Source organism: Grampus griseus (genome assembly GCF_964374135.1).
Source record: "Grampus griseus genome assembly, chromosome: 8".
In the NCBI taxonomy this organism is placed as follows: Eukaryota; Metazoa; Chordata; class Mammalia; order Artiodactyla; family Delphinidae; genus Grampus; species Grampus griseus.
Window position 1 is genome coordinate 105,110,306 of NC_139002.1, and position 11,588 is coordinate 105,121,893.

At 61.5% G+C, this 11,588-nt stretch overlaps 1 protein-coding gene across 1 annotated transcript; it reads left to right on the plus strand.

Moving 5' to 3' along the window:
* Positions 1–3,128: 3,128 nt before the first annotated feature.
* CARNS1 (carnosine synthase 1) lies at positions 3,129–10,666 on the plus strand (the record flags this gene model as incomplete). Its single annotated transcript, XM_082659152.1, has 10 exons — positions 3,129–3,205; positions 3,640–3,679; positions 5,008–5,281; positions 6,075–6,164; positions 6,413–6,900; positions 7,132–7,306; positions 7,392–7,477; positions 8,173–8,404; positions 8,498–8,778; positions 9,440–10,666. The coding sequence occupies exons 2-10, from the start codon at positions 3,677–3,679 to the stop codon at positions 10,664–10,666; spliced, it is 2,856 nt and encodes a 951-aa protein (XP_082515278.1). The 5' UTR covers positions 3,129–3,205; positions 3,640–3,676.
* Positions 10,667–11,588: the final 922 nt, after the last annotated feature.

Sequence of the window (11,588 nt, forward strand, 5' to 3'; positions counted from 1 at the left end):
TCACCCAGGGATTGCGTCTCTTCACCCCACGCCTACCTGGCCCAGCTCAGCCTCAGGTGACCTCCAGGCTCTCCTGGCACAAACAGAGCAAGACTGCCCTGCCAGCCTGCTTGCCCCAACTCCCAGGGCCCTGGGCTGAGCTGCAGTTGCCCAACCCTGATTTTCCTCTCTGCGTCCACAAGGCAAACGCCATCACAGCCGGTGCCCAGCCAGGGCAGTCTGGGAGCGGGCACAGAACCACACTGCCCTGTGTGCATGTATACACACACTCTGGCAGAGGGAAGACCCCGGCCCTGCCTCTCACCAGCCGTGTGACCTTGGGCAAATCACATCACCTCTCTGAGCCTCCATTGCCTCATCTGCAAAAGGCAGAGACTCATAACTGCTACCCAACAGGGTTAAGTGAAATATGGCACATAAAGTCCTCTGTACAGTGCCTGGGACAAGTCAAAAAACGTTCGCTGGGGCTTCCCTGGTGGCGCAGTGGTTGAGAATCCGCCTGCCGACGCAGGGGACACGGGTTCGTGCCCCGGTCCGGGAAGATCCCACGTGCCGCGGAGTGGCTGGGCCCGTGAGCCATGGCCGCTGCGCGTGCGCGTCTGGAGCCTGTGCTCCACAACGGGAGAGGCCACAGCAGTGAGAGGCCCACGTACCGCAAACAAAACAAAACAAAAAAACCCAGAAAAACAAAACCGTTTGCTGGCACTGCTACCTTCTGCCAGGTGCCCCCTGTCCAGCCAAGCCTGGGCTAAAGTATGCACTATAATCCCCATTTGAGGATGAGAAAACTGAGTCCGCAGATGCTACACTGCTTGGGTTAAAAACAAGACAGCAGGGACTTCCCTGGAGGTCCAGTGGGTAAGACGCTACACTCCCAATGCAGGGACTGGGTTCAATCCCTGGTTCGGGAAATAGATTCCGAATGCATGCCACAACTAAGAGTCCACATGCCGCAACTAAAGATCCCACATGCCACAACTGAACATCCCACATGCCACAACTAAGGCAGTGCAGCCAACATAAATAAATTAAAAAATTTAAAAAGAGTTAAAAAAAAAAAAAGCAAAAAACAAGACAGGAGGCCCAAGGTGGAGTCACTTATGCTAAGCCCCATGTCACCAAACCGAGATAACTTGATTACAGTTTCAGCTCTCCTGGAAATTGTATCTTAAACCAGTCAATCAGGAATTGCCTGACCAGCACTAGCAGGTTCATCTGCCTGATAGACCCCTGCTATTGCCTAAAAGAAAGTGATCTTGCAATAACCAACCCACTTTTTTGCCTAAGTATAACTTCTTTGTGTCTGCTCCCTTCTGCCTATAAAAGTCTTGCATTTTACACAACTTCTTTGTAGCTCCTTTCTGTCTGCTGGACGGGATGCTGCCCGATTCATGAACCGCTGGATAAAGCCAATAAGATCTTTAAAATTTACTCTGTTGGATTTTGGTTCTTAATATTTGTTAAGTGTCAGATCTCATGCTCTTTGGTGACATCCATGCCCCAACCCTGCTCCCTCCCGTGGATCTCCCTGGAGCTCAGGTTACCCCCTCAGCAAGAGGATGGATCTTCTTGGGTGGCCGCACCTCATTCCAGGAGGCTGGGCTGGCCACAGGGAGGAGTGGAGTGTGGATCTGGTGCTGGGGAGCCCAGAGCAGCCCTGGAAAGCTGTGTGGGGAATGTGGGCTGGGCTGGGGGGCCCCAGGTAAGTCACTTCTCCTCTCTGAGTCCCTCCACTGGTAGACAGGGTGGTTCCTCACAGGCTGCTCTGTGTACGGTTGTAGAAAGGGGCCAAAGCAGCCACCTTTGCCTCCACAAGTGCTGCGGGGCCGTCGGTACCCTCCCCCAGCCCAGGAGGCTCTAGGGAACAATCGGGGGGTGTCCCTGGAGAGAGGGTCTGAGTTTGCGGGGCTGAGGTGGGAGAATTGCAACAACAACCTACGTGTGCTGGACTCAGGCTGCTGTGATAATCTTCACCGCAGTCCTATGAGATGGTAACTAGACCCATTTAAGTCAGGAGGAGAGGGAGGTTCAGTCAGACAGGAAGGGGAGGTGCCCAGGCCCCACAGCTGGATCTAGGATCCGATTCCACCTAGTGCGACACTTGCGAGGGTATGAATCTCTGGGTGTGTTTCTTGGGGTGAATATGTGGCTGTGATCCAGGTCTCTTGAGGTGTGCTTTTGTGGGTGTTTGGATGGGTGCACCTGGGGGTAAGGATGTGCGTTTTGGGGAGATTGTGGGTATAACTGTGGATGTCCAGCTGAGCTGGGTGTTGATGGGCAGGGCAGATCGTGTAGACAAGCCCCTTCCTTTGCTGTGCTCAGACCCACTGGAACTTCCAGCCTGGCCACGCTCTTCCCTCTTGGCCCCCAGCAGGGCAGAGGGTACCCCAGGGAACTGGGACTGCCCTTGTGGGGGGCGTCTTACCTAGTGGCCACTACTCTGGAGGGGCTGGGAGAGATGAGGAGGGGACCCCTCAGATGTACAGGGACCCCTGTTCAAGAAGGTCTTTCTGGGAGTGCTTGCTGCCGTACGGCACAGTGCTCCTTGGCAGACAGCTGCGGCCCCGGGTGCTGGGGAGCTCAGGACTCCATCCAAGGTTAGGGCTCCGGACTGTGTGCTCCAGCCGCTCTCCTGGCTACCCCAGCCCTGAGGGCAAGCCCTGGTACCAGTCTCTGCCGGCTCCAGCTTTCCCCTCCCCCTCTATTCTCTTTCCATCTCTCTTCCATTATGGGTCTCTCTCTATTTATCCCCCTCTGTCCTCTGTCTTTTCTTTACCGCGGCCCCTTAGTCTGTGACCCTCTCTGACGATCGCTATCCGCTAGAACCTGGCCCACTGTTCGACTTACTGTGTCTCCGAAGGTCTCCTGTCTGTCCCTCTGCCTGTCCCTCTGTTTGTCTCTCCCTGCCCGCCCCCCCCACCCCGCGCCTTGCCTCTGGCAGGGTCGGGCCCGCCCACCCCCAGGACCCCAGGTTCAGGATGGGTGGCGGAGGTTTTGCCGGGTCCCCCGGCTGGAGGACAGTGGGGCCGGGCCACTTCGCCCCGCGCCGCCCCGCGCCTGGCACTGGGCATGCCCCGGGCGCTTCTATATAAAGCGGCGCCGCCTCGGCCGGGCGCTGTGCCGCCGCCGCCGCCGCCGAGTCCCGCCGGGTCCGCGCCGCCCGCCGAGCCCGGCAGAGCCCCGCCGAGCCGCTGCCGTCCGCCAGGTACCCCGGCTGCTGCCCGCGCCCCGGGGAGAGCCAGGGAGGGGGCTGCGGGGCAGGGGCCGCGGGGACGGGACCTTGAGCGCCCGCGCCCCCCAGCGGGACCCGTGACACCGCCTGCATACCCCTCCCAGACGCGCGCACACACGCGCGGGGACCCGGCGCGCCCCCCGCTGGAAGGGCTGAGCGCCAGGACCCCCGGCCCTGCCCCGCGCAGCTTGGGATGTGTGAGCTTGGGGTGCGGGCCCCATGGGGTCCGGGCGTCAGCAATCCCTCTGCTTCCTTGCGGTGGGGGTGGGGCAGCCTTGGACACCTCCTGGCTGGGACAGGAGAGCCGCACGCGGTCGCGGGCACCTCTCTGACCCAGAGTCTTAGGGGCTGGGCTCTGCAGTAGAGATCCGGCCGCCCTGACTCCCTCCTCTGTCTCTCTCTGTCAGTCTCTTCCATCAGTCTGTCAGCCTCTCCACCTGTGAGATGGTGAGTCTCCTCTGGTCCCTCCCCACCAAAGCCCAAGACCCTAATCAGAGGGAGGGCCCGGAGGGCGGCATCGGGCGGGGCGCGTAGAAGCCTAACCCTGGGGCTGTCTGTGCGGACAGACCCGTGACCAGCTGCGCACACACCCCTTGACCGCCCACTCTGTGTGCCATGGGACAAGCAGCTGCTGTGTGCCAGGCACTGCCTCTCTCCCCCATCAGCTCTGGGAGGCGGGCACTCTTGGTCCCCTTTGGCATTCATTCAACCTGCAACTTATTATTACCATGCGCCCTGCCCCATTCTAAGTTTGGGAACATAGCAGTGAACCCATTCTAGGCTCTTAGGGGACTCAGCTCCTAAGAAAGGGCACCAAGCCTCAGAATTTGGCACCGGCGAACCGGGATTCCAGGCCAGGTCTGAGGCCCAGACCTCTGCCCTCCTGGCTGCCTGCAGTATGCTGTCTCGCAATGACCACGGTGATTCTCTAGGTCCAAGCCTCATCAGCACCCCGGGGGGGGACAGGGCAGGCACCAGGCACCCACAAGTCCCAAAGAAACCTCACGACTTGTCCAAGGAGGCCCAGCCTGTCCCCCGGAGGACAGGCCCACCTGTGTCTGCACGTGTGTTCACAGTGAGCTTCTGAGCAGCCTCATTTGGGAGTCAGCCAGCCTCAGAGAGGGGCAGGGTGTAAGATTTCATCTAAAGTGAGCATTTCCATGACTCAGAACATCTGAAAAGAAGGGCACCAGCTTCTTCCTTACTAATGCCTGGCCCAGGACTGGGCGTATGGTAGATTCTCCAGCTACTTGGAGATGACCGTGGACCAGCTTCACCCACATATTTAGGTCTCAGCAGAACTCCACGGTGGTACATGGGTCACTGAGGCCAGAGAAAAGAGAGCAGCCCAAGAGTGATTGCTTGGTTCATTCGTTCACTTGTTCTTCAGTCATCAAACATTGAGCAGCTACAGCATGCCAGGGCTGTTTTAGGTCCCAGGGCTGCCTCGATAAGCAAAACCGGCAAAAAACCTCTGCCCCTCTGAACCAAGCTGGGGCAGACCTGGGCGTGGGATGAGGGGGCAGTGATCCAGCCAGCAGTGCATTGCTTTCTGCTCCCACCCGCTGGGGCACTGCACATACAGTTTACAAAGCACTCCCACTTACATGTTCCTGGTGACAGGCCTTCATCCCCCAACCCAACCCAACCCATCCTCTTTTGTTCCTAGGACAGTGTCTGCCCAAGGTTAGGAGAGTGGGGGACTTATACCCTTGGGTGACTTAATATGCCCCTTGCCCACCCTGCCCAAGACCCACCACTTCTGCCTCCCTCAGCTGTCCCTGGATCCGCTGGGTCCCGAGTGTGACTCCCCCCTGGACTCCAAGGACCTGGAAGAAGAGGAGGGCCCATGGGGTGGGGGCTCTGGCCTGCCACCCCCAGGCTGCTTCCATGGTTCCTGGCGCCATGACGTGGCCCTGGACTGCAAGGGCTCCCCCGAGGGGGCGGAGGCCCGGGCCTGGACTGTCTACTACTACAGTCTCCTGCAGAGCTGTCTGCAGCAAGCTGGCCTTCCGGAGACCCAAGACCGCAGCCAGGTGCCCCGCACAGGTGCCCGAGGGTTCCATGGAGGGGGGCACCCCTGGGGGGAGGGAGCACCCCTAGGAGGAGGGAGACACCTGCAGCCCAGCCTGCTTCCCATCTCTGTCAAGGTCGGCCCCTTCCCCTAGGCGCTGGCTTGGTCTGAAGCCAGGGAGACAAGGCCAGTCAACCTCTGGAAGGCAGGCTTTTCAAAGGGCATCTGGCACCAGTAAAGTCAGAGACCACGGCTTCCCTCCCACCCCCGGAAAATCCAGCCCTGGGATTTGCAGTCCATGTTCTGTGGAGCCAGAGCTTCTACAGAAGTGTCCTGGCAGCCGCTGTGGAGGCAGCTAGCAGCTGGGACCCAGGATTCCTCCTCTGCTTTATCTGTTTTATGTATCAGGCAGCCACAAAAGATTTTGTGTGGACAGAGGGCTTACAGCTAGAGTGTGTGAACATCACAGACTGGGCCCCATTGTACAGACTGGGAAACTGAGGTGCAGAGACTCCTCCCCCCACCGCACAGGGTCACACAGAAAGTCAGTGGCAGAGCTCAGGCTAGAACCCATGTCTCCAGTCACCCAGCCTCCAGTGCCTTCTGGGCCAGCTGCAGAGGGGAGGGAGCTAGCCTCAGAGGGCAAGGTAGACAGGCAGCTTCCCCTTTGCTCTCCAGCTTCCTCTGTCCCCTTTACTTTTCTTGTCCGATACCCGGGGAGGACCTGGGGGTCCAAGGGTGAGGGCAGGGCTATGGGGGTGGGGAAAGGTGGGCAGAAAGAGAGCAAGGGGAGCCCCTGGTGAGCTTGGCAACGTCCTCTTCCTCAAGGCTGTCCTGGGGCGGAGGTGACCTTGTGCATTCTGGGATCGCCCAGCACCTTTCTGTCTCTGCTGCTGGAGGGTGGGGTCCAGAGCCCGGGTGAGTGTGTGCCCAAGTTCCCCACCCCCTCCTACAGAAAGGGCAGCCCTGCCCTGGCCCGGCCACATCCCAAAATACCCGCCAACCCTGGCAACTGCCTGCATTCCACCGGGCCAGCTGCCCTACTCCGAGTGGGGGTGGGTTCTGGGAGCAGCTGCCCCTGACTACCCAGGGGCCCAGGCTGGAGGTGGAGGGCATGGGGGCATTAAGCCTTCCCTGGCCAGCAACCCTCCTCCCTCTGCCCACAGGAAACATGCTCCTTTGCCTGTCCCCTGCCTGGCTGACAAAGGTGCCAGCACCAGGGCAGCCAGGCGAGGCAGCCCTGCTGGTCTCCAAGGCTGTGAGCTTCCACCCGGGGGGCCTGACATTCCTGGACGATTTTGTCCCCCCTCGCCGCGCCACCTACTTCCTGGCAGGCCTGGGGCTGGGGCCTAGCCGGGGTCGAGAGGCAGCTGAGCTCGCTCGCGACCTGACCTGCCCCACAGGAGCCTCAGCCGAGCTGGCCCGGCTGCTGGAGGACCGGCTGCTGACGAGGCGATTGCTAGCTCGGCAGGGTGACGTGGCTGTACCAGCTACCCTGGCTTTCACCTACAAGCCACCGGCACTGCTGAGGGGAGGGGATGCCAGCCCGGGACTACGGCTGGTGGAGCTGAATGGCAAAGAGGGCCAAGAGACACTGGTGAAGGAGGAAGTAGGGGCTTTTCTGCACTCTGAGGCCCTGGGTGATGCCCTGCAGGTAACAGGCTCTGCCCCCGAGGTTGTGCAGAGGCCAGCAGGAGGGGACCCGTGGAGGGTTACCGGGTCCTGCTGGGAAGCGGTTCCCAACTTTGAGCCCTACTACTGCCCCATCTCTGTGGTAATCCCCTGCCTTCTTACCTCAGTTTACTCATTAGCTCCTGTGGTAGGAGCGTCCCACCCTGCATGTACGTGGGGTGGTGAGGAGGCCCCCTTCCCCTGCCTGTTGCAGGTAGCCATGAAGCTCAGTGGCTGGCGCTGGAGGGGGCGGCAGGCAATGCGTCTGTATCCCCGAGCTGAGCTGGGCCCAGTGGTGGACACAGTGCTGGCATTGCTGGAGAAACTAGAGGAGGAGGAGAGTGTCCTGGTGGAGGCTGTATGCCCACCTGCCCGGCTGCCCTTCCCAGGTGAGAGCCACCTGTGCCAGCCAGAGGGAGAGCATGGCTCGGCCTCCTGGCTGCTCTGTGCTCAGGCCTCACCGTCTTCCCCCAGGCAGCCCCCTGCCTGGCCCTGAGCTGGCTCTGCGTATCTGTGCTGTGGTCTGTCGGACACAGGGTGACAAGCCCCTGCTGAGCAAGGTGAGCATGGCTCAGGTCCAGGTCATGCCCCTGCTGCCACACCCCAGCCCCAGTTCCACTGAGCTGATGAGGGCCCCTGGGCAGAGAGAGGACAAAATCTTGGGGCGGGGGGGGGGCGGAGGATTTTGGTTGTCTCTGGGAGGACTTCGTCTGACACTCTCCCTTCTCTCCAACCCTTCCTGTGCTCCTCCCACATCCGGAGCCCTACCTGGTATCCCATGCTGGGTACCAGGGCCCAGGGCTGAAACCTCTTCCCAGAGAGCTCTTCCCCACAGAAGAGGCTGACCCAGGGTCCCTGACAAACCTCCAGGGCCTGGAGCCCTTTAGGAGAGAGGCTTAGGGACCCTCCTAGGTACACAGCTCTGGGCCAAGCTGAGAGGGAGAGACTCAACATTGCCCTCAGGGAGCTCTAGGGCTAAGCCCACCAGGGTGGGACAGGCCCCCAGGGCTGTAGGCACTAGGAACAAGCATGCTTAGAGCCCTTAGGGAGCAGAGGCCCCAGCTGGGCCTGGAAGCCTGGGTAGAGTCCTCCCAGGGGGACCAGACGGGCAGTGTAAGTCACATTGGAGGACAGGACTTGAATGTCCAGTGAGGGCTGTGGCCTGGATCGTGGCATAGGGGAAGGTGTGCTGGGGCCAGGGATAGTCCCGGGAGGACTCCTCCTGGACCAGCCCCCTGAGCCGCACCTTGCCCAGGTGGTGTGCAGCGTGGGCCGTGGGGACCGGCCTCTGCGGCACCAGAGCTCCTTGCCACGGACGCTGGAGGCGGCGCTGGCCCAGTGCGGCCTGGGTGAGGCTTCGCAGGTGGCAGTCGTGCGGCAGCGCGTCAAGGCGGCGGCCGAGGCCGCGCTAGCCGCCGTGCTGACCCTGGAGGCCAGCCTGAGCGCTGAGCAGCGCGGCGGGCGCCAGGTCCGCACTGACTTCCTCGGTGAGTGCAGGCCGCCCGGGACGGGGACGGGAGGAGGGGGGCCCGAGGCCCGAAGGCGGCCCGCACTGAGCCCGCGCCCCCTGCCCGGCCCAGGGGTGGACTTCGCCCTGACGGTGGCCGGCCGCGCGCTGACCCCCGTGGCCCTGGAGCTGAACGGAGGCCTGTGTCTGGAGGCGTGTGGCGCGCTCGAAGGGCTGTGGGCCGCGCCGCGCCCGGGGCTGGCAGCCGAGGAGGCGGCGGCCGCGCCGCTGGTGGAGACGATGCTGCGGCGCTCGGCGCGCTGCCTCATGGAGGGAAAACAGCTGCTGCTGCTCGGCGCGGGCGGTGTCAGCAAGAAGTTCGTGTGGGAGGCGGCGCGCGACTACGGGCTCAAGGTGGGCGGGGTGGGGCGGGGCGGGGCTCAAAGTTCCGGCCTGAGTGGTGGAGGCAGGGCCCGGGGCGGGGCCAGGGGCGGTGTTGGCCTTGGGGCGGGGCCTGCGCGGGGCAATCTAGCCGGGGGCCTGGAGCCCAAGCGTAGGGGCGGGGCCTGTCGCCGCGTCCAGGTTAGGGGTCTCAACTTTTTCCCGCCCCTAGCTGAATTTTGTCCCTGCTAGGAGTAAAAGGCCACTCGGGACACCAGACCAGCAGTCCCAAGCCCTAACCCTGGTGGTTTCCCTACGAACCCTGGTGGTTTCCCTACAAACCCTGGCCAGACTGAGCCTGCCAGTGGGAAAGATTCCACCAGCCCTCTCTGCCACCCCTCCCATCTAGATGACACCCGCCCCCCCCTCCTGCAGCCATCTTTCCTCTGGCTAAACCTTACTGAGCTCCCAGGTTAAGCACTGCCTCCTCTAGGTTGCCTTCTCTACTCTCTTGGCTGGATTACGTGTCCCACCTCTGTACCTTCTATTCAATCATCAACAAATATGTTTTGAGCGCGTAGCACTGGTGAAGCTGTCTCCCCTGAGGGCCAGGACCATGTTCTAGGCTCCATCCTATTGCCCAGCGCCCAGCACAAGCTGATCTCGGTGTGTTGCCGCCCTGTGGTTTCTGCAGCTGCACCTGGTGGACTCAGACCCCAACCACTTTGCGTCCCAGCTAGTGCAGACCTTCATCCACTTCAATATAACAGAGCACCAGAGGGATGAGGAGAACGCACGGGTTCTGGCGGAGCTGGTGCGGGCACGCGGCCTGCAGCTAGACGGCTGCTTTTCCTACTGGGATGACTGCCTGGTGCTCACAGCCTTGCTCTGCCAGGAGCTGGGTCTGCCCTCCAACCCGCCAGCCGCCATGCACGTGGCTAAGCAGAAGAGCCGCACCCAGCTGCACTTGTTGTGCCACCATGGCCCACCCTGGCCTGCACCCTCCCTCTATGCTGTGCCCTGCTGCCCATTGGAGAGCGAGGCCGACGTGGACAGGGCTGTCCGCCAGGTGCCCCTGCCAGGTGTCATGAAGCTGGAGTTTGGGGCGGGTGCAGTGGGTGTACGGCTGGTGGAGGACGCGTCACAGTGCCACGAGCACTTTTCCCGGATCGCCCGAGACCTGCAGGTCGAGGCCGACTACCCCGGCATCGGGCTGGGCTGGGGCAATGCCATGCTGCTGATGGAGTTCATCGAGGGCACCGAGCACGACGTGGATCTGGTGTTGTTTGGGGGGAGACTGCTGGCTGCCTTCGTCTCCGACAATGGCCCCACACGGCTGCCTGGCTTCACTGAGACAGCGGCCTGCATGCCCACTGGGCTGGCACCGGAGCAGGAGGCGCAGCTGGTGCAGGCAGCCTTCCGCTGTTGCCTGGGCTGCGGGCTGCTGGATGGGGTCTTCAACGTGGAGCTCAAGCTGACTAGGGCTGGGCCGCGGCTCATCGAGATCAACCCCCGCATGGGTGGCTTCTACCTGCGAGACTGGATCCTGGAGCTTTATGGTGTGGACCTGCTGCTCGCTGCTGCTATGGTGGCCTGCGGCCTGCGGCCTGCCTTGCCTGCCCACCCACGCGCCCGTGGCCACCTGGTGGGTGTCATGTGCCTGGTGTCCCAGCACCTGCAGGCGCTGAGTTCCACCGCCAGCCGCGAGACCCTACAGGCTCTTCATGACCAGGGCCTGCTGCGTCTCAATCTGCTGGAGGAGACCCTTGTGCCTGGAGAATACGAGGAGCCCTACTGCAGTGTGGCCTGTGCTGGGCCCAGCCCGGCCGAGGCCCGTCTCCGCCTGTTGGGCCTCTGCCAGGGCCTGGGCATCGACGGGCCCCACTATCCCGTTGCCTACTTCTTGTCCCACTTCAAATAGTGCTGGGGCCACAGGGCAGGGGCAAAGTGCTGGAGGGGATGCGGTGGTGCCCTCTGCTCCCCGGTGCTCTCCCTGCTTCTCTTCCCATAGCCCTGCCCCAACCGTTGGAGAGGTCTGGTCCCCTCCAAGGCCCCAGGTCTGTTCCAGAGCGGCAGGGCTATTCTGACACCACGGCCTCCTGGACTTGAGGAGCCATAAAAGAAGTAGCTGGTGGGCTGCTTGTCCTCCCGAAGGCCCCAGTCCAGCCCGTAGCTTCCCAGGACTCTAGTCATGGAGAAGCAACAACAGCTGCACACACGCGCACACACACACACACACACACACACCCTGCCCCCAGGTTAGTTCGAGTGGGCCCAAACCCAGCCCATCCTTCCCACCCCTCCAGGTCTGTCTCTTCCTGCTGCCTACAGGAGAGAACCTGGCCTCTGGCTTTGGACAAATCCCAAGAAAATCTGAGACTAAACCCCTCGTCCTCCTACTCTCACTCCCTCATTTAACAAATTCTAGATAGTTCTGGAGCCTGCTGACAATGTTTGGCAGTGCCCCACGTGCCTCATTTGGCCTGAGCAGTAGAAGCAGATGACTTGGGGTCAGTAGTAACCATCTCCCCTCCAGGCAGACACTATTGCCCCATTCTACAGAAAAGGAAGCAGGCTCAGAGAGGAAAAGCCACTGCCTCAATGTCATACCACAGCGGATGAAGAGTCGAGGGACAAGATGCAACGTCCAGGTTTCTGCTTTTACTAAGTTGTACCTGCCCACTCAGCTTCCAGGCCCCACTCACCTCCTATATGTGGCCCTGAGACATGTGAACACCCCTCCCGTGCACTATGCACCTTATCCACCAAGCTTTGGTGCTTTGGCCTCAGGCACACCTAACTAGCATTGGCAGAGGAGACTCTACACTCCCTCCCTCATTCAG